The following is a 22,833-nucleotide window of genomic DNA, read 5'->3' as shown; positions in this document are numbered from 1 at the left end:
TCAGCCAGTTATGGCTCTACCGATCAGGCCCCAGAGACCAGTCTACAGGCAGAAAACCCTCAGGCACCTGAGAGGGCCCAAACACTTGGTACTGGTCTGTCATGCAACTATTTCTTTGCTGAGCAAGTTTTATAAATACAAAAGTTTTTAAAAGAGGAGTTTATCTGACTACATCTCACAGAGAAAACACTCCATGATAAACAGTCCTAAAACCTGGCTCAAGCCTGGGATTCTGGTCTTGGGTAGATCATGAAATCACTCATTAAAGGAGACACACATCTCATATTTTTCATTCTTTGGGGCTGCCGTGTGGGTCTCTACTGCCTCTATAAACACTCCAAATGTGGCAAAAAATATATGTTCATCTGTTTTCCGTCCGAGTTTGGTTTAGAATTATGTGCCTAAAACGAGCTGTTTAAAAAAGCCCCCATTTGTGATGTCACAAACAGTGGACATAACAACAAAACCATGTCTGGCCTGGAGTACAGCTGCTACTGGAGGTGCAGCAGCAGCTCTACTCTGAGCCCTTCCCAGATATCGAGAGCTTCTCAGCTTGTAGTAGCCTGAGCTGGGTGGGCGTGGCCAGCTCCAGCTTGTTTTCTTGAAGTGACAAAGCCCTGACATGGCTCATTCTGGAAGGTGCTGAAACCGTCAAGAATAAAACCACTGACATCACTTTATGTGAGAGGGATTTATTGAAAAGAACATGTTTTGTTTAGACCATAGAACAATTATATCTGAAGAAAAAAGTCATAATATGTCTCCTTTAATAATTGTTTGTCCCCCTTTTAAATTTTTACTCCTTTAGCATTGAGTAAATTTGTATATTTTATTATACATTTATTGCTTATTAACCCAGCAGCATCGCTGAGGCTTGAGGGCAGAGCAAGGACAAGACAGTATGGTCACATTTTATGGACATTTACAACCGTGCGCACATGTCCCACGTAGAGGCACAGATAAGCAGTCAAACACAATCTCATATCAGGCCAAGCTTATCTCAAATCAGAGCGAAACTGTGAAACATTTGTTCTCTATCGTCCACTCTCCTTCACCCAGATTTTTGGTGAAACCAGATTCACTCTGTCCTGTTGAACGTCAGGAAGGGCACATCTGCTGCTTAGTAAACCCGTTTATGTGTTGAGGCAGTGATATCAATCATTTAGACAGAGCGTTTTCCGCTGCTCATCAGGAAAGGGTTGATTTGTAGTCACTTTCAATAACATTTAACTAAAGCAACTACAGCTGGTCAACACTGCCCTCTGCTGGTGCAGAAGCTCATAGATGCTTTATTTAATCTGAAACGGAAGCAAACGTGTCAGAGCTGCTTGTCCAAGCACCAGTTTGGTCAGTCATCACGGGACATGATGAAAATGAATACATGTGATGTTAACTGTTAATCCAGGGTGTTTCGATCAGGTAAAACGGTTTGGTTGGTAGGGTTAGTATTCTGATATGTTTCTGATAGTTGCTTCAAACTAGTCCTGACTGCACTGTGTGATCCTGGTGTTGCTTTAGTCTATGGAGTGTGGAGTTACTTGACATTTTAAATAAGACTATATAGTAAAATCCAGACACAAAACTTAATTAAACAGTAGAATCTTTGATGATTTTGTGTTTTCTTTTTGTCAGACATGTGCAGTCTAGAGAAGATGCTGAAAGAGGCGGTTTGCTCAGGCCAACCCCGGACGCGCAGACCCTGGAGAAAGATCCTGATTATGGTGGAAGGCATCTACAGGTCAGCTTTGATCACAGAACACATTCTTCCTCCTTTTTTAATTGCTTTTACACATTTCTCGAGTCTACATGTATCCCTCTTTTTGACAAGCTTCCTTGGGAATATTTAGCCGACTTTTGCTCTAAAATCTGTATTTTGGGGGGACCTGAGGTGAGCTGGTACTCAACGGCTTCAGTAATGGTCTGTTTTTCAATGACTTCCCTTCCAACCCTTTGAATAATAGATTGTGTGTGTGCACCTGCAGGTGGGCGAGTGTGTGTTTTTGTGTAGTTGGGTTGTGTTTGATCATTGAAGAGAAGAAAAAGGGTGTGTGTGTGTGTGTGTGTGTGTCCTGGCAGAGAGCTGTCCCAAGTCTTACTGACCCTCTCCATCTGCTCATTAGCTCCAAATCAAGGCCAAATGGAGCCACTAGGATTGACTTGGCTTCAACCCCCGGTTCCAATTGTTTGTTACAGCTTTTTGATTCCCTCACTTTTCCACCTGTTTGTCCTTAACTGTCTGTTCACTTTAGTTTTTAAATACGACGCTTTGTGGTTCTTACGGAAAACCTTAAACATGGTCGCCAGAATAAACACGTTGACGAAACAGATGAAACAGAAAGGACAAATTTTCATTTAACTTTATCAGACTGCTCCGACAGTCAGTAGCAAGAAATGTCAGCTTCATACATTCTTATGGCAGCTCTGAAAGACTCCATCCATCACCTTCATGGAACATCAAAAGGCCTGTATAAACATGCTTTATCCATATCCCGGTTTTCCCTTTGATGTCCCAGTTCCGCTCTGTCTTCTTTCACTCTGGCTGCAGAGTCAGCCGGAGAGAGAGCAGCGGGTCAGGGATTTTAGCATTTCCCAGCTCCTCGTTCTATCTATTTCTAGCCTTAAAGGGTGTAAAGCATGAGGGGGAAGCATTGGTTGTACGGTGGTAGCAAAACGACAAATGTGAGCTTCTCAACCATGACAGGTCAAACTACACTGATTTATAGACGTTTTAAGGTGGATCCAGTTAGTTACTTTCACTTTAAAACAACAAAATTTGCTTGTTTGTAATGCGAGCCTGTTTATGCATCTGAATCTGTCCTTAGCATGGAGGGTTCAGTAGTACGGCTACCTGAAATCATCGCCTTGAAGGAGAAGTATAAAGCATACCTGTACCTGGACGAGGCTCACAGCATCGGTGCAGTGGGGCCGACGGGCAGGGGTGTCACCGAGCTGTTTAATGTGAATCCAGGTGATGTGGACGTGATGATGGGAACCTTCACGAAGAGCTTCGGGGCAGCTGGAGGCTACATCGCAGGGAAAAAGGTTGTCCATTTTCACACTTTCTGTTTTATCTGTCTGTCATTAGGTGCTCTATAGATTTGTCTAAAGTATCTAAATCTCTCACTGGAGGATTGGACCTCTCCTGCAAGTTGAGCTTTTGTGTTTGTACAACGTTGACCTTTGCATCTCATTCCAAACTGACAGCATCTTTATCTAGACTTAAATCAGGCATCACGCACTCGCCGTGTTTCCACTGTAGGAGCTCTGTCTGACTCGGTCTCCATACAGAATCAGCCCTTTATAGACTTTGGCAAGACACCAGCATATCTGGACCGTTTCGGCAGTGAGTGGCATCACTGATCAGCAGCAAAACGTGTCCACGGACATTGATAAGATTAAAAGTTTGATTTTGTCGATGTATGCCAAAATTTAATCAATTCGAGAGATATGAGAGCAGTTGCGTGACGTAAAAAGCTTCAATGACCCGAAGGTCCTTTTTATGGCATTCTGTAGGAGACCAGAGTCAGAAATAACTATTTTAAAGCAACATGAACGCTGCTTATTTTTTTCCTCCCATTCTCCTTCATCAGCAGCTCTTCGAATTTTACAAATGCCAGTTGTTTGGTGATGTCTTCTGAAATAATTTCCTACTGAGTTACAAACAATCAGCGTGAGCAAACCAAAGTCAAGCCCAGCGACTCTACTGGCGTATCAGAGTACATACCCCACTCAAATACTTGGTTGATTTCTGAAATGGCCTGGAAAGTGATCCTTTCTGGCCGGCTTGGTGAAATGGAGACACGCACATACCTTGAAGGTAATTCCGATAGTGGAAACGGGCCTAATAATGTAGAAGAAAACCCACAATTGTTTCTATAGATCTCTGCTGTGGCAAAAAGTACCTGATACTTTAAAAGCTGCAGTGTTTGTAAGATGCTGTTAGTGTGAAATATTTACCATCTTCTGAGATCAGTAGGAATTTGCCTCTCATGGGAAAGAAATAAGAAAAAGGAGCAACTGCTTGACTGCTTCCTAAAACAAGGTCAGGTATGTCAGGAAAATAATTAGGAAGATCCTCTCCTCCAGCGATGAGTGTCTGAAATAGTTCTGCAAAACACTGTTAAATGTGTTACTGTCCTGTTTTTGCTATTTTACATTAAAGTGGAGGTTCAGTGAGAAACGTGTAATACTTATGATTGGTCACTCTGAGTTTCACATGCAGGCTAGATGTGAAAATGGTCTTCTACCCCTATTTCTTGTAGCAAATGAAAACCGGGAGCCTAAGTCACACCCATCTACTTCCAGACCATGGGTCCCTGGAGGCAGGGACGAAATTTTGATTTCAGAAGTGGGGGGGACACAGCAGGCTTGTGCGGATTTGGGGTGGGGGTGTTATGTAAAGACCCTTTGACACGTCACGTGCCCATCTCAATAATTTTTCCATCCTCAATATATATATATATATATATATATATATATATATATATATATATATATATATATATATATATATATATATCAAAGTTAAAAAATGTACAACTCTATTATCATTAATATTTATTATCATTATTGAAGAGCAGTTTTGGCTGTTGACAATGGATAGGCCATTGTATTTATTGTTTTGGGTCTTTTTTTATTGTTTTTGGTGCAACATTTTCTAACAGGGAGTGAGATTCTTTTTTTAATTTAATTTTTGTTTGTTATTTTTATTCATTTAGAAGTTCTGGTTCTGGACATTTCAATGTTAAATGAAGGTTTATTTGTTGCATTTTAAAGGGTGTACTTGCATTATTATGATATATTAACATTATATTAGTGGTTATTTTGGTCTAGATAATGTTGACAATGATATCGTTTATCATCAACAATTTGTTGGACAAAATATCGTCCAGCAAAATTTGTTACTTTCCCAGGCCTAGTCAAAAGTATAAAAATTATTTATACATAAACGGTCCTCCTGAGATCTGGCCGTTTGTTCATTTGCTGTGTTAGAGGACATGCTGAACTAATGTTTTACACATGATCATCACCCTAACATTTGTCACAATGATCAATTTTATGTCTATCGTATCTTCATTATTTCAACCTCACCTGTGAGCCTCCAGCCTCTGCTCCATCTCCTCCAGGCTCTCGTCCTCCATCTCCTACAGCCTCTCCTGCTGTACCTTCACCGGTCTCTCCTCCTGCATCTCTGTCGGTCACCTGAAAAAAAGATGCATGAACTATAAACAGTGGGAGATTTTGGAATGGAACAAACAGAAATATTTACAGGATGGTTCTAGTATGATTCACAATTATTATTAATATAATGTGTAAATTATTCATTACCAATTTGAGTGTATAAAAACATATTAAATATGTTTTTTCCCTTAAAAGTGTTTAAACAGTTGTTGCATTTCAACACACAAAAAATAAATGGAAAAAATAAGATAAATCTAATGAAAAGAGTACATCTTTGACATTAAGCTTAAAAAAATCTGTTGACGATGATGATACTGTTCATTTTTCAGAGCTTTTTAATGTGAAAATATACATTGCAATAGATAAGTTTACAATAAAGTTAAATGATAAAAGTTTTGAAGTTACACTTCTACTACTACTACTACTAGTAATAATAATCATGATGATAATAGTAATAATAATAATAAATAATAATAATTATAATAATACGAATACATTGTGTCTGAGGAGTCAGTTATGTGGAGGAGATGAGTTTGTAAAAGTTAGTTTTGAGTATGTTTGTGAAGGAGGAGGTGAGTCTGAGCTTAATGCAGGGGTGTCACATGTTCCAACTTACGTTTTGACTTTGAAAGAAGTCTCTTATATCCACTTTCGTTTTCTTGACATGCTGCCTCCTGGCTGTGCCTAACTACCAAAGACTCACAAATGAACACTTATTCAAATGTTATATAATGGAAGCTGAGCTGAGCTCTGATATTACACAGCGTCTAGTTGACGATGTGACTCAGTACCGGTGTTCCCTAGCGGCTCCAAACTAGCAAAACAACGTGAGCACGTTCTGACTGTTTCCAACTTGAGTGACAGCAGCAACAGCCAATAATGCGTTAGCAAGTATCAGCAGAGCCAATAGATTAGCTTTTGGGCGGGTCTAATAGGAAACCGGTTTCCGTTTCGGTCCTAGTGCTCAACCAAATCCATTTAATGGAGCGTAATATTGTTTTTGGACGGAAAAAAGTGAAGGGGACCGAAACTGCCTTTTGAAAAAGTGGGGGGGACATGTCTCACCCGTCCCCCCCCCAAAATTACGTCCCAGCCTGGAGGACCGAAAAAATGAATGCAAGTCCGTGGGGCTAAAAATGCTATTTTCTTATCTCATTCGTTATGTGCCATGGATTTCACATACAATGTCTGTGAAACACATTCTGAAGCTAAGAAAGTGCCTTTTTTTAAGGGGGCAAAAGTTGTTTTAGGTTTTATGGTAAAATACGTCCAGGACTACAAATGTGCTTCACCAAATTGACGTCATTGAACCAGACACGGAGAAGAGCAGAGGAAAAATGGCTGTAAGTTCAGCGAAATTCGAATCCTTCCTTCGGGGGAAAAGAACCACCATGAATCTGGCCTTGTGGTACGTAGCAGCTATGCTAGGGGAGATTCTGTGGTGACGTCATCTATGCGACGTACCGACGTCTGATTTGTAGTCATAGTCATTACGAATTTTCACAAGCTGTTAAATCTCAAAGTGCGTGACTGGCGTGGTCGAATCACACATCATTTCTTTTCATTTAAATTGAAATACAACATATGTGCGATTCAGGGTGTAAAGCACAGTGGATTAGAAAATAGCTCTTGTAGCTCCAGTGGCTTGCATTCATTTGTTCATTCTTCTGGGGACCCAGAAAGGGAGGAGACTTAGGCTCTCCATTGGCGGGGAAACGCTCGGGTTAGAAAAAAACAGATCGACATCACACTAAAAATGAGCATTAATGGACTCAGCCATCTTGGCTCGTGACCGGGGAAGGCTGTTGTTGATTTAGCATCCGGGAGAGAGCAGAGCACATCTCAGCTAGTAGAAGCTAACCTTTAGCATTAGCAAGGCCACAACATGGCAGAACTCCTTCAGGCTTGTGTTATTTAGATAAAAGATCAGCGTTGCAAAGCAAACAGAGGCAGTGGTGTGGTCGTATTGCTGTTAGCCAATCAGAGGTGAGATTTTGCATTTCATGAATAATAATGAGTAAGACTCCAAATTCTGCTGTTTTCTACCCTCCACTCCTCCGGCTTACTTCTACTTCCTGAAACAGAATCGCAAGAGCTTGTTTTCCACTGAAAACGACTCACAAGGCATTTATTTACACGGGAGACAACAGCAGATTTATTGAAATAACGAGTGTAGGCCCACTTTAAGAATTTAAAAACTACGAAAGTAGAAGTTTTCAACAAGCAGTGGTTCATACCCAAACGTTAACCAACAGCAACCAAAGTTGTGGGATGAATTTGGCAGTGGCTTCCTTCTCCCAACCTGTTGATTCATAAAGTCAAAGAATTCCTTTTACTTTTTAATGTGGAGTAAAACAATAAATGTGTAGACTCTGGTCTGGGAAGCACAAAACATCCCCTAATTCATGAAAAGATAAAATCCTGAAAATGATTCTTCCAGAGGAAGTGTCGCAGCTGAGGTAGAATTATCCATTCATCCATCCATTTTCTGAACCCACTTGTCCACGCAGGGTCGCGGGGTGAGCTAGAATTAATCAGACTGGCACTCTTTATTATTACAAGCTAAACCGGCTTTCATGTTGCTGTTTAATTAATTTATCTGGCACTGTGAGATAAAGCACAGCAAAGAAAAACACATTCTCATAAACTAGAGGATTTTGTATAATTGTTAGAATTATGTGATTTTCTTTCAGGTTGAATGAGTCAAACCACCTGAAACACCACCTCTTCTTGTAGACTGCATGTGTGCAACAAATGTCACACAAGCTGCCACTCTGGGCCTTTGTAATTTTGTTTTACTCTATTAAAAAGTACACTTTAGTACATAACCGCACTGGTTTTGTGGCTGTTAATTAGAAAGAAAGGAAACAGCCTTGTTGTTTGATTCCAGTAGTGAAAGAGGGTCCCTTCCTTTCTCTGCCGGGCCTTAACTCTGTCCTGCTCTGCCGTAATAAGAAGGTAAAGCTGGCCGCGAGCCAGCCCCTTCTTGTGGCACGCATCGGAACTGCGCTCCAGATTTAACAGGATGACTTTTAACGAGCATGATAATGTTTGAAGTATGAGCGGGCCGCCTGCTTTGACAGCTGGCTGTTGTAAAGTCTTGAAGGGAAAAAACAGGGGAGCCGGAAAAGAGAGTGAAAAGCTTAAGATTTGACATATTTGTTGTTGTGGTGATGTGCCCCAAATCCTCCATTAAGTGGAAATGGGTTGACCCCAAAAAGAAAAAAAGGTTCAGCAGATGTGTTCTGGATAATGGTCGGGTTATTGCTATTTTATGAGCGTACGAAAATAAATACCCCAGTAAATACATGTCAAGGTCCTTACAATTTACTGTAGTTTTGCATTTACAAAGAATTATTGATGAACCTTTTTCTAAAAACTGAAGTTAAAGTGTGTACAGTAATGTCCTGGAACCAGTCCTGCTGTGTGGCTTTATGAATAAACATGCCACGCCAGTCCTCTGACCACTGTGCGGCTTAAGAAACACCCGGAGTTGTCACTCCGGGCCCCAGGCATGAGATGGATTTCAGACATGTTCTCTTAACCAGCTTATCTTGGTTCCACAGAAATCCTCAGGGACCACAAAGCTGTGAAAATCTCCTGCCTTAAATAAAAGCAGATGTCAGGTTGTTCCAGAGTTCCTCTCCCCTTTATAAGTTTGAGCTAAAATCTCAATCCCTCACGTGTCTGAGGAAGCCGCAGCCACCGCCGCCCAGCAGGGGCAGATGGTGGCGAGTGGAAGTGGTGGCCAGACATCATCATCTCTGTGTCGTCACCCCACACCCGCTCGCCTAAACCGAGCAGCGGCCCATCACAGCTTCGGGCGCGCTCCCAGCCTCCACTCGCTCACACACTCGTGTTCTCAGAGCAACGAGGCAATCGCTTTCCTGAATTTCTGCTTCTCTCTTGTCAACCACTGGCTGAATTATTCTCCCGCTGACATTTCAGGATAATGAGTATGACAATCCTCATTCTGGCTCAGTTTGTCATTGGTGCTTTTTCAAATTGAGAGTGCTGGCTCCCTCCGAGTGGAGAGTGGGAAATGTTCCAGAACTAGCGAGGTAGTCATAGTGACGGAGAAACGTCCGGAGGTATTTTACTGACCTCTCAGGTGTTGGAGTCCATGAGCTCTCTCTGGTGGTGCTAAAATATAAATGCAGGACCACATTTCTGAGCTGGAAAGGTTAAATCTGTGAGCAGATGTGTTTTTTTAACCAATATTTGCTAAATGTGAGTGTGACCCTGCGTTTAATGTTACAGGAGCTGGTGGATTACCTGCGCTCTCAGTCTCACAGTGCAGTGTACGCCTCAGCCATGTCCCCCGCCATCACAGAACAGATCATACGTGCCATAAAGTGCATCACGGGGAAAGATGGAAGCACAGAAGGTATGAGTTTGAATTTAGTGGAGCTTTTTCCAATGCAGGAAAAGAACTTTGGAAAGTTTTTATGAAGCATGATGACATGGCAACATTTTTATGTTGCCATGTCATCATGCTTCATATGCTGTTTATGCTTTCATGGCGGGGACACCAAATTGTGACCCGACCATCTGAATGTTGCAGCTGAAATCCAGACTCGTCAGACCAGGAAAGGTTTTGCAGTCCCTTCTGGACCAGTTCTGGTGATCCAGTGAGAATGGTCACCTCAGTTTCCTGTTCTTAGCTGACTTCTGACATCACAACTGTTGCTCACTGGATAGTTTCTACTTTTTGGACTGATATTTGCAATCCATAGACATTCAAAGCCACCTAAATATCTTTCCTACGACATTCTGATGTTCCATTTGAGCTACAAGCCATTTTTATCATGACTAAATCAATAAGTATATTCAAGTTTTCAATTCAATTCAAGTTTATTTATAAAGCACCAAATCACGACAAGAGTCGTCTCAAGGACCTTCACATAATAAACATTCCATTTGAGGTCAGTTCATTAAGCCAATCAGAAATAATGTTTCCTATATAAGGAACCCAGCAAATTGCATCTAGTCACTGACTAGTGTCAGTGACTATACAGCAATCCTCATACTAAGCAAGCATATAGCGACAGTGAAGAGGAAAACTCCCTTTTAACAGGAAGAAACCTCCAGAGAATCCTGGCTCAGTATAAGCAGCCATCCTCCACGGCTCACTGGGGATGGAGAAGACACACACACACACACACACTCACACACACACACACACACACACACACACGAGTGTTGGTGAGGCTGCGTCTGACTGCTGACGCTCCGTGTGTGTTTTTATTTCTGCAGTGAGACAAACTCACCTCACACCGTCCAGAGTTTGTTCTTTAAAGCTTCTAGTAAATCCACCGTGTTGACGTATTTAACATGTTTCCTCTGTGCTGCAGGAGTTTAAGTCTACATCATGGAGTAAAAGTTGATTTGAAGTGATTTGTTGACTTATTTAATTTATGTTGCACACAGTGAGTGTTCCGTTGTCTTTCACAATCAATGTGCTGCTAAAACCTACGTATGTATATCAGCCTTAACTCATTCGCTGCCAGCGTTTCTCACCATTTTTACTGTTTTTTAAGAGTCACAGAACGTTGTGCGCTAGGACGATGTCGACGCCAAAACAACAAAGAGGAGACTCACCTCTTACATCAGGAAGAATCTGCGCATTTCAAGCTTCATCCGTTCTTTCATAATCTGTTGTTGAATTGTGATCGGCAGAAGCTTTTCTGGTTTGCGCCTCACTTTTTTTACAGCAGCGGCCCAGAATGATCTCCTAACACATGGATGTTCTGCTTCCTGATCACTTGATGTATGACGCATGCGGATGAAGATCGGCTTTAGAGCTGAGATGGTTCTTCTCACAGTGCAAGGGCTCGTTTCAATGCTCACACAGTAAAAAAATGCAAATGACGCCTTAAGTCATCATTGTCAGTGAATGAGATAATAATCGGTTTTAGATATCGGCCATCTGCGACAAAATTCTTTAAAAATCGGTATTGGCATCAGCCTTAAAAAAATCCATATCAGTCGGCCTCTTGCTGGTTTGTGGGTTTTTTTCTGTTTTTTACACCGGCTGCAGGGGTTTCACAGGAAGTGATGTACGTTTATCTGCACTTGACTTTTATTTTGGATGTTTCCGGATGTTATACACTGTGTTTGACTTCCTGTACGTCCTGATCTAAACCGCTTATTTTGACATGTTTTGGTTAACAGTGTGTGTAAAAATAGACTCGTAACGTAATGAAAGAGTCCCCTCACTTGTGGGACGCATCCAAAACTGTACACTTGGCTGGCAGTGGACAGGAAATCACCCACTATAACAGTGGCTAATTACCACAAAGTACATTTTGCTGGCGTTTCACAGCTGTTTCATGATCCTTTTACCTCTGGTGGAAAGGAGGTGTTAGTCTATCTTAAAATACCATTGCATAAGTTAACAGAATTTAAGGATGGAGTTTTCAGTTTAATCACTTTGAGTCAGAAAGTGCAAGAAATGTGAGACTTTGTGAGGATCCCCTTCTAGCTTTCTATATCCTCACACTGTCATATATGTCTGGTTTCAATACATTTTTACACCTTTTCTATATTTTTATTAGAAACAAAAGCAAACCGAATCCAGATCACACTACCAAAGTAAATTCTCAGACCTGGACCTAGAGGAAAATACAAACAGCTGCTTAGTCAGAAAATGTGGAAGCAATTACACGAGGTCTGCAGAGGTATGGAAAGCAGAACTGTGCAGTCCGTGAGTATTTTCATGTATGTGTTGTGAGGGAAGCTATTACTCTACAAACTAACCGATTTAATGGCATCAGAACACACAGGCAGTCACCAGGCCCTGTCACCATAAGTGAGTAGCCTTTGCATAATTAGTAATGTATGTAGTTTCAGTAGAAAGAGTAAATCTAAGGGTAATAATAAAAAGTGAATGAATGCATCATAAAAGGAAAACAAGAATTAGGATTGGAGATTTGTAAGGAGTTGATCAAAGCAAGAACTGAGCCTTCTTTGAGGTATAGTGTGGGTTCATGCAAAGATGAGTAACTTTCATCTGGCTCTGCACAAGACATGCTTTGCATCTGACGTAGCCCAATGAATGGAAAAATCAGTCTTGACCTGTCTTATAGAGGGGAGGGAGCAGAAAACAGCGCTGTCTTATTTTTTTTTTAATCGTCAGCCGCAGTGCCAATTAAAGGTATAGTAGACATTCTGGGGGAAAGATGTTCAAGCAAGCTACAGTTTAAAGAAAAAAAATTATTCTAAGGTCCAACCCCCAAGTCACAGACTCTGATGGTTGCAAAAAGTAGTAAAACACTGGAAGCAACGGATACTGTCCACCATAAAATCTTGCGTTGACTTACCTGTTGTTGGCACCTTTTCTGCGATTTTGAGGCATTGTTATGGTAAAAACAGAGCAGTTTTTAGCTTCAGAATCACAACATATTAAAGCCACCAACAATCTGGGAAATCCTAAACATTTCCCACCGAGGACAGAACATGTAAAAGTACTCCTTCAATGAAAAACGACCAACAGAACGGTACGCTGAGTGTGTTACATTAGACAGTCCAGCTCTAGCTTCGCTTCCTGTTCAGCTGCTCCAAGCCAAGAAGGGGTATGTGTAGAGTAGGGATGTGAATCCCCACCACTCAGGCAAATCACTAACAGTCAGAGGTGTGACCAAGTCACTGCTTTGCAAGTCACAAGTCTTTTCAGTCAAGTCTCGAGTCAAGTCCAAGTCAAAGACAACCAAGTTCGAGTCAAGTCTAATGTCAGTGATGTGGAAGTCCAAGTCAAGTCCAAGTCCTTAACTTTGAACTTTCAAGTCATAATCAAGCCATCTGTCCAACTTCAATTTAATGACAATGATAATAAATAAATTCTTGTATTAAAGCTTCTTAAAGCTTCATTTATTTGCTCAAACACGCAGGAAGTGCAACTGAAACAGATTATAAACAAAGAGCTGCTGCATTTAGCAGTAAATCAAACCCAGAACGAAGAATAATTTATGATTTTTGCCCATGTTGGGCCACTTTTGTGCTAAAACATTAAATATGCTCAAGTCATCATCAAGTCAACAGATGCAAGTCGATTCAAGTCGAAAGTCATTGGTGTTGAGGTCCGAGTCAAGTCATAAGTCATTATAGATTTTATCAAGTCAAGTCAGAAGTCATTAAAATAATGACTCGAGTCTGACTCGAGTCCAAGTCATGTGGCTTGAGTCCACACCTCTGCTAGCAGTGATACGAAACATTAACGATACGGTGAAACCCTCCACTGATACAATTCAATACGATTCTTCTCTGCTGATGATTTTTTTAATTATTTGATGTAATTAAATGGATTTCAGTTATTTAATGAGCCATAAGGCGTGGGATTCCTTAGGAAATATGAAATCTACCTTACGGATCGCAAAGTTATTTAAACCAGAAGATTGGATCTTTTTATTGCAGGGATTAGATAACCACTACGTATTCACTCAGAGACAACAGAATAGAGAGAGTCAAGTTTAAAAGTTAAGAATTTTATTACTAACAAATTAAACTAGACGTGTAACTAAAATGGATGGGACGGTAAATGGATGACGTGTGATGTTAAATCAGAACCAGCTAATCCGAAGAAGCGATTAGTTCTGACGGGAACTGAAGCTGTTGTCCTCGCATTAAGCTTTGGTTCGGAAGTTCCTAAACACATGAGACACCATCATGCCGGTCTACCTACCCTTAGTGGAAGTCCTCTGTAGATCAGGAATATCGAGGTCCAGTGGACCCTCTCTGGAACCGAGCCGGTAGGAAAAGCCGTGGTTCCGATCAAACCCGTCTTGAGTTACATCTGGGTACACGACAAGTTATTGGCGTCTGGTGAGACCCAAGCCCGGGTCCGGATGGTTGAGTTTTTGTTCTGAAAGGAACTGTTGCCGCTGTTGGAATAGCGACTGGATTTTTCAGCTTGTCATTGTTCTTTCGGTTAAAGAGTTTAGATCAGGATTGGCCACTCCGTCACTTTCTCTGGAACGCTTTGAACTGGCGTTAGAGCTGACGTGGCGTAGTTTTATACCTCGGATGTTATGGTTTTTTGTCGAATAAAAAATTGAGGGGCGACTACATCTGCTTGAGGTTCTACACCAGGAGTTTCAGAACCTCCGAACATCTTTGGAGTTCAGCGTGGAGCAGGTGGAGCGGCTCCCCGCTGAGAACGCGTCTCTGCGGGAGTCCGTTTCTTCCCTGGAAGAGGGAATGACGCAGATCACCCAGGACAACAAGATTCTGAAGAAGACGGTTTTGGACCTTCAGGCCCGTAGCATGAGGGATAATTTGGTGTTCGCAGGTCTGCCGGAGCAGACGGGAGGGGCGGAGAACTGCAAGCAAACAATAAAAAACTTTCTCCAGACCCAAATGAAGATACCCAAAGAAACGGTAAAAAACATCACCTTTCACCAGGTACATCACCTTGGAGCTAGACGAGTGCACAGCAGAAGACCTCGTCCCATCGTGGCTAAATTTGAACATTTTAAGCAGAAGAATCTTGTTAAAAGTCACGGAAGAGAGCTCAAAGGAAAAGACTTCAGTGTAAATGGCCAGTTCTCTAAGGAAATTCTGGATCGGCGCTGAGTTCCGCTGCGCAAAAAGTTTATCCAGGATGGGAAGAGGGCTGTCATCTCGGTGGATAAGCTTTATGTGGTCAATAAACTTTACAAGGAGCGAGGAGTGACTGACTGGCTGTTTTAGCCCAACATCAGGTCAGACATTTATTATTCTTATCAGGATTCACTGGGTTTGATCACGTCAGGATTAAACAGCTGCTAAATCCGTTCTCTAGATGATGAGATCACCTGTTCATCACCACTTCACACCCCTATCACCTTTTCCTTTTAGTTCTTTCTTCTTTTTTAACCTGTATCTGTATTTTCCCTTCCTCTTTACCTGCTTCTGCACCTTTAGACCTGTATGGCACAACCACACAACTTTCCAACACTGCATCAGACTCAGCACGCACGTATATACACACACACACACACACACACACACACACACACACACACACACACACACACACACACATATGTATATATATATATATATATATATATATATATATATATATATATACATATATATGTCGGGTCCTGACATGTATGCTGCCTGGGAGAAGGCAGAAACATGCAGCACTGCCTGACTCAGGTTCAGGGGCCTCGGGTAGACCTTGGCTCCTCTGCTGTCCCATCACAGGGGAGGGGGAAGTCTTTTATAATCCAGAAGTTGTGCAAATGCAGGGATGGTCGTAGATATTCTGCTGGGGTGGGGCTGGGTGGGGCTGGGTTGGTGCCCTCAGACTCCGTGAGGCTCTGTGATGCTCTTGCTTTGGGCCCTGGCAGGATGGGCTGGGGTCTCCATGCTCTCTGTGGCATTTTGACAACAGAGGTGCGTATTGGTGCCAGTGTGGTAGCTGGTTTCCTGGAGGGTTAAGCCCAACCAGCCATTTCTCCCCATCCCCACACATTTCTCTCCACTTGCGCTCTCACATCATCACACAAACATGCACATAGGACCTTGGGGGGTGGGCAAGTCAGAGAGTGTGGGTATGGACCCCATTTCCGCATTCCTGTGGCAACCTGTCCCCCAATTTTATTTGCACCTTATACACTTCCACCAACGACATTCCACACAAACACACACTTGGGGCCTTGGGAGTGAGCACATTCAACGGCACTTGGCAGGGGGATATCTCAGCCTCATCCCAAGTGCCGGTGCCCACTTCCAATTTTAAACTGCACTTAGACACTGAGGGCTGTGGGTGTAAGTGGGGTGGTGCGGTGGCATCAGCTGGTGTAGGCCAGACAATGCCCACATTGCCCGCTCACCACAACCATGGAATACACCTCATCAACACTCACTAACACCATATTGGAGCAGGCGGAGGGAGACTAGCGGTTTTAGCACACTTCTGTTGTTGCTTGGCTTCCTGGGGCTGGAAGCTAGGTGGGCGATCCGGCTGTCCAGTTGGGGTCTGGGGTGGTGGGTTGCTGTGCTCAGCGTTGGGGGGGGGGGGGGGGGGGGGCTGCTCATCAGCACCCCAGCAGAAAGGGTTGAACACTGGTAACCGGTGATGGTTGTACCCCATGTGCAGCAGTACCGGGACCAGAGTGAATAGGGTGTGTATGGGGAGCATGAGTGGGTGTCCGGCGTGCATTTTTGTAAGTCTTGGGTTGTATGTGCATGTGTGAGCATGAGGGAGGGAGTGTGTGACTGTGTTTGTGTATGACTGTATATGTCAGGTGGGGCCTTTGACTCCTCCCTTCTCCTGGGACTTCTTCTGATGATATAGATCTTAGTCTCCCCTCTCCCTGCCACACCTGGTGTGGAGTGCGGTGCCTTGGTCTGCCTGGGTCGTGGCTCCCGGGTCAGGGAGTTTAAGATTTTTGGCATCTGCCTGACCAATCCCGGTGGCTGCCTGGTGGGGTCTGGGCCCCTGGGCTCTGCTGGGTCCAGGGCGGGGGTGGTCACCCCTGGGTCCCAGGTCGCTGGGTCCCGGGCTCGGCCGGCTATGGGGTGGGAGGCTGCGGGCGGGCCTGTGAGCTTGCCGCCGATATCTCCCGGGACTCTGCCGGCTGCTGGTTGTGGCCCCCCGGGGCGATCCTCTGCGCCTCTCGAGGGGGGCGGGGGCTTTTCTGGTCGCAGTCTCCTTGGGGTTCCTGTGCTCTGGGACAGCTCCTGGATCTCTGGGACTTGGAGCTCCCTCTGTCTCCTACACATCTTTAGGGGGCGGACCTGTGGTCCCTCACACTCTCTGTTGGACGCTCCTATAGAGAAACCTTACATAAACAAGCGCGTGTACACACACAGGTGCTCACATGGTGCTCTCATATGTATGGACTTGGGCACGTTCAACACATGTCTTAAGACTGTGGTGGGCACTTAATGCACTGTGATTTATTAACATGTGATTGTTCAGTTAAACAATGTTGATTATATATTCCTCCATCAAGTTGACGCAGTGATAGCTTGATCTTGTTGTATTGTTGTTGTGTCCCATTGTTTTTGTTTGTTTTTTTCTTCTCTCTTTCTGCAGGTCTAGATGCAGACTCTTGTTCATTATTGTTTATTTTTGTGGAACACCCCTGTATTATTTCCTGCTATTTCAGCTGTTAACTTTATTTTCTCTCTAAGTGTTTTTCTCCCCAGAAGAAGCTACAACGATGTTCTGCTGAGCTGTGGTGGCCTCATGGAGGGGGCCATCGTCTAGCACACTGCTGCTAACCACTTAGACATTCTCCCTCTCCTGATAATAACTTTTTACTCTCTTTGTCGTTGGATGTGCTACTACTAGTTTATCCGTTTAATTATGGATTCACTAGGATAAATACAATAAAGTCTATCTCTCACCAAATATTAGTAAATACCAAATTTACTAAGAAATCTCAATGTAACCATAGAAACACTACTTGGTATATATATATATATGTATTGTGTGTGTGTGTGTGTGTGTGTGTGTGTGTGTGTGTGTGTGTGTGTGTGTGTGTGTGTGTGTGTGTGTGTGTGTGTGTGTGTGTGTCTTCTCGATCCCCAGTGAGTCGTGGAGGATGGCTGCTTATACTGAGCCAGGATTCTCTGGAGGTTTCTTCCTGTTAAAAGGGAGTTTTCCTCTCCACTGTCGCTGCATGCTTGCTTAGTATGAGGATTGCTGTATAGTCACTGACACTAGTCAGTGACTCGATGCAATTTGCTGGGTTCCTTATATAGGGAACATTATTTCTGATTGGCTTAATGAACTGTGAATTGGAATGTTTATTATGTGAAGTGCCTTGAGACGACTCTTGTGATTTGGCGCTTTATAAATAAACTTGAACTGAATTGAATTGAATTGAAAAGAACAGGACAGGTGTTTCCAGGATTTTGCATTTCTGAGATGATTAAAATTATTCATCCCCAGAAAAAACATTTCATTTGTTGATTGTCATCAGGTTCCAGAAAAAGTATCATACTGCACCTTTAAAATATAAAATCTCTGTGGAGGAAACCTCTTGTGTTTTTCTTTGATAGCGAACGTTGCTTTACTCCGACAGCCAGCAACATCCACACGTCCTCGTCCACCCGTGTCATTCCCGTGCCTTGCAGCCAGTTTTTGACCTGCGTGGCCTCCATTTTAGCAGAAAGGAGCAATTTACAAAATGGGCTGTGTGCATTTTGGCAGAAGTCTGAATATTTATTTGTTTTGTTTTCTTCCTCCTTCCCCTCCATCCTTCCGTATCTCAGTCTCCTGCTCTTGCTTAGCTGAGATAAGGGGATTTAAAGTGTTCTCTTACATCTCTTTGAAAGACCTGCCAGTCTGTTTCCAGGTAATCAGATGGAAACAAAACTGTGTTCAAAGTCCGAGCCGGGCTGCAGCCACAGAACAAGCAGACTCCCCGGTGACTGGCATTGTTCAGGAAAACACGGAGCGGGCCGCCTCTGCCTCCCTTTGATGTGTTTTCTTACATTTTCATCTCAAACTCTGAACGTACAAGCGTCATTTATATCTGCTCTCAGTCACGGCTAAGCTCCACTGTCAGTCACTGATCGTGTGAAATCCATCATAGCCAATTTGTGAGCCCTCATTTAGGCAGCAAACAAGCGCGTATGCCACGCTGTCAGTCAGACAAAACGGAACCATCTGGAGCTGCGTTTGAGTTGTCGTCATGAGCAACATAATGGCCTCTCAGGATGAGATGCCACTGAAGAGAAACTCAGACTGCGTTTGCTAATGCTGCAGTATAACGTTGCTCCCTGGGGTGGACGGGGGAAATCAAGATGCTTTTGCTCACGTACATCTGGTGCTGTCTCTGCTTTAATTGGAGGCATTCGACGGATACGCCAACTGGCAGAGAACACCAGGTACTTCAGAGCCAGGCTGAAGGAGATGGGCTTCATCATCTACGGCGGCGATGAGTCGCCAGTGGTTCCACTTCTCCTCTACATGCCAGCCAAAGTGGTGTAAGTACGCCTAAACTCGAACCCGCACAAGCAAAACAATCTGGTTACTCACGATGCTTCAAATGGTTGCAAACCGTTAAATATTAACCTCGGAGACTCGTGGTGTCACGAGTGATTTCTGGTTCGCTCATCTCGTATCATCTCTAAGTGGTGTGGATGGCAGCCATTTTGCTTTTTCTGAGCATTTCCAAGAGTCTGTAACCACTTAAGAGATGACATCAGGTAGAGATCAGATATATAACTGGACCGTTTGATCCACTCAGGAACAGAATTAATTAGTTCTGAAGTGTTTTTCAGCACCGGTTTCAGTTATTATCCATCCTATCCAGTAATATTTCTGATGGTGTCTCATGAAGCCAGATCTCACAGATCTTATTCTCACTCATCCTAGCAACAAATCCATTTTAAACAACTCTGCTTGTTCAGTTTCCACTGAGAGAATATTTTAATTTTCTGAACACAATTCCTTTTATTTCCCAACAGCTTCTGTGAATCATACTGAACTGCCACCCAGATTAGACGAAGAAAATATAAATGTTTATGTCAGATTTTCCTGTGAAAGAAGTCAAAAGGGATCATTTTGAGAATACATTATTTTCTTATAGATTTAAAGGGGAAATGTTATGCAGAACTCACTTTTGACTCCTTTTGTAGCGATCTACTGCTTCTAAAAACCCATCCATTAATTTTCTGTCACTGTTTGGTTTCATTAATTCTTTGCCCAAAACAAGCTGTTTCAAAAAGCCGCCGTTTGTGATGTCATAAACGTGGAAATTATGATAGAACCGGCCCTCATGTGCAAGAGAGAGCTGCTGCTGAAAGAGCAGCGGCTCTACTCCAAGCACCTCCCAGATATCGGAGCTTCTCAGATTATAGCAGCCTGAGCGGTGGATGGGTGGACGTGGTCGGCTCCAGCTTGTTTTCTTTAACTGACAGAGCCCTGAAATGGTTCATTCTGGAAGGCACTGAAAATGTCAAGAATAAAAGTGCTGAGATAACTTTATATGAGAGGGACTTAGTGCAACAAAAACTCCTTAAACATATTTTATGAGTCATAGAACTATTATACCTTAAGATAAAAAGGCACAATGTGTCCCCTCTAAAAGTGGATATGAAACTAAACCTGCACTAATGCAAAGACCTACAATACCCACAATGCCTTGTGTGAGTGAACTACTGTGACTTTATTTATTGGATGGTTGCATTATGACAGTGATGGTATAAAATATTAATATTGGATTGAATGTGTGATTGAAACCTTTCTAGTTTCAACTCGATTGTTCAGATTTCTACTCTCAACTCTGTGCCACTGTGGAAACATTTAATAGTTTGTCATTAATGTAGAAAAAATATAATTACTTTAATTGTACACAATGTATTTTTATTATTTTGTGCTAAAACTAATTATTGTTTCCTTTATTTTTTTTACTTACCAGGGCTTTTGCTCGAGAGATGCTTGCTAGGAAAATAGGAGTGGTGGTGGTCGGCTTTCCGGCCACACCGATCACGGAGGCTCGGGCTCGCTTTTGTGTGTCTGCAGCGCACACTAGAGACATGCTGAACCAGGTACACGCCCAGCGTGACACCGGGTCACACCTGAAGTGACTTATTCACTTTAACATGACTGAGAATCCCTGTTGCCCCTCAGGTGCTGCACCATCTGAACGAGGTGGGAGACAATCTGTGCCTGAAGTTTTCCCGGAGGAAGCATCCGTCGCGTCCTGACCCCTGTGAAGAAACAAACAGCTGATGTTCCTCTCGCCGCCTGAACTTCTCGGTGTGAAAATGAAGCGTCCCTCGTGCACAGCGTAGGGTAACACCTACAGGACAGAACGGGACACATGCACGGCAGCTCCTTTTATGTGTTTACAACACAACGAGAATCAACAGGAGCTTATTTTCTTCTTTTAAACATGAATTACTGAAGCGTGTTTCTTAATATATTTACATTATTTTATTTTTATGAATACTGACTGGAAACTTGTGCACAAGCTGTCCTGGGATGGTTTTAACTTAAATAATTAGAAAAAAATCCATGTACAATGACGTAATTACATTTGTATTAGTCTAGAAGATCCAGTTTTAACATTTCAGCTCAAAAAGATGTAAAAGATGTTTTAACGTCCCCTTAATGATGAACTACTGACAAAAGAAAAGGTGTAAAACGGTGAATGTTAAAGACTGAACTGAATGTTTGCTGAGAACCCGCCCTTCTGTGTGCTGTTAGTGAGGATAAGTATTTGTATTTTTACTCTTTAGATCTGACTGACTTTGAACGTTTGCTAAATTATCTGACCGACGTCTTTCTAGAAGCTCTGAGCTTTCCACGTCGTCGCTTCTCAGGTTTTCTAATCCGTGATTATTTGCACAGCCGAAGTGAGAAGTTTTTATTCAACGCTCCTCCGCGTGACGCCACTTTCATCTCCACTGTAAAATGACGGCCTCCTTGTAAATAATAGATCACACAGCTATTGCCTCACCGACGCGTCGCCAAACCTCACACAAACACAAAAGGTGTTGCTGCAGGTTTTGTGGCCAGGGCGCGCACACGCGCCGAGTCTAACCGGCTTAATTGTTGATGTTTCAGAGACCCGTTGATCTCATTTTCACAAACTGTGTTGCACGTGTGAGGGTAAGCATGCAGAGCACGCATGCCTCAGCCAACCGAAGCCTAACCTAACAATTATCATTTGATTAATGTAGGAAGGATTATAGCAGGGTGATATAAGTGTTAGCACAATGTGTCAAACCGGGTCGAGTCAACACGTGTTTTTCTTTTCCTCAGGGACATGACGATGTTTGTGTGTTCATCTCCATAAACAACACCAGTTTCACAAGCTGACACCCAGATAAAGTACGCAGCACTTAGGAAAGGCACGGCGAATAAACTAAACACTGAATGTTGTGAAGATTAAATGAAACAAACTGAACTCTAAACTCTGCTGGATCGCTTTGTCCTGTAAGGCAACACTTCACATCTGGCTCGTGCCGCCAGAAACAATAAGAACCAGCTCCTCTAATCATCAGATCTGTGAAGTCATGGTAAAGCTGCAGAGGAGAAGCTTCAAGCCAGCCTCGTTGTATGAAGATGCACTAGCGTCCTCAGGAGGTCTGCTGTTGGTTTGTTTACCTTCGCTTTAACTGAGAGTGAGTTCCTTGTGCAGTGAAGCAAACATACAAATCTCCTTATCGATGGATTAATAAAGATTCTATTGTCATCAACAGTTTCCTCTCACTAGTATTGGTTTTAAAAGCAGTGCCACATGTGCAGAAGAAGACTGGCCAAGCGTCCGTCTAGTCCTCTTAACCCGCTTCAGCTTCACCACAAGCGCACGGCTTGCGTTGGCATCCCAAACGTCAGCGCAGCCAGCCCAGACTACGGGTGGTGAGTCCCCCGGAGACCTGCCTGCCTGCATCAGCCTCTTTTGAACTACGGATCCAAATACACTGCACTTATTGGAATGGCATGTGGCTGCCATTCTGAAGGGGGATCCTCTGCTACGCCTTTGATGTCCACCACTGGGTCCGTTGTCGCTCCTCTCTGTTTTCCATTTAGACAGAGATTGTTCTACTCGGGGAAGGGAGGTTGGAGGGAAGCAGATAAAGGGCAGAGTTGCATTGGTTTGGACTGCTGTACTCTGAGTACTTACCATTTAATGAAGGAGACCAAACTGGTACATTTTATAAGAATTTATGTCTTTGCCTCATCATACTGGACCGCCA

At 43.1% G+C, this 22,833-nt stretch overlaps 2 protein-coding genes across 5 annotated transcripts in view; one reads left to right on the top strand and one right to left on the bottom strand.

The window, feature by feature from the left end:
* sptlc3 (serine palmitoyltransferase, long chain base subunit 3) overlaps nt 1–22,332 on the top strand; it is a 60,054-nt gene extending 37,722 nt beyond the window's left edge. For 2 of the 3 annotated variants that reach the window (XM_070542128.1, XM_015943999.3), the window contains exons 7-12: nt 1,633–1,738; nt 2,823–3,042; nt 9,442–9,568; nt 18,975–19,110; nt 20,547–20,676; nt 20,759–22,332. In XM_070542128.1, coding sequence (XP_070398229.1) covers nt 1,633–1,738; nt 2,823–3,042; nt 9,442–9,568; nt 18,975–19,110; nt 20,547–20,676; nt 20,759–20,860 — 821 coding nt within the window. In that variant the 3' untranslated portion in view covers nt 20,861–22,332. The remainder of the gene's footprint in view (nt 1–1,632; nt 1,739–2,822; nt 3,043–9,441; nt 9,569–18,974; nt 19,111–20,546; nt 20,677–20,758) is intronic. The other variant, XM_054749797.2, reaches the window with a different exon arrangement.
* tasp1 (taspase, threonine aspartase, 1) overlaps nt 4,669–22,833 on the bottom strand; it is an 86,489-nt gene continuing 68,324 nt past the window's right edge. The window contains exon 14 of one of the 2 annotated variants that reach the window (XM_070542129.1): nt 4,669–5,202. In XM_070542129.1, the coding sequence (XP_070398230.1) occupies nt 5,077–5,202 (126 nt within the window). In that variant the 3' untranslated portion in view covers nt 4,669–5,076. The remainder of the gene's footprint in view (nt 5,203–22,833) is intronic. The other variant, XM_070542130.1, reaches the window with a different exon arrangement.

The sequence above is a fragment of the Nothobranchius furzeri genome, chromosome 12 (genome assembly GCF_043380555.1).
Source record: "Nothobranchius furzeri strain GRZ-AD chromosome 12, NfurGRZ-RIMD1, whole genome shotgun sequence".
Classification (NCBI taxonomy): domain Eukaryota; kingdom Metazoa; phylum Chordata; class Actinopteri; order Cyprinodontiformes; family Nothobranchiidae; genus Nothobranchius; species Nothobranchius furzeri.
The sequence above is the reverse complement of the archived record's forward strand: the minus strand, read 5'-3'. Positions and strand labels throughout refer to the sequence as shown.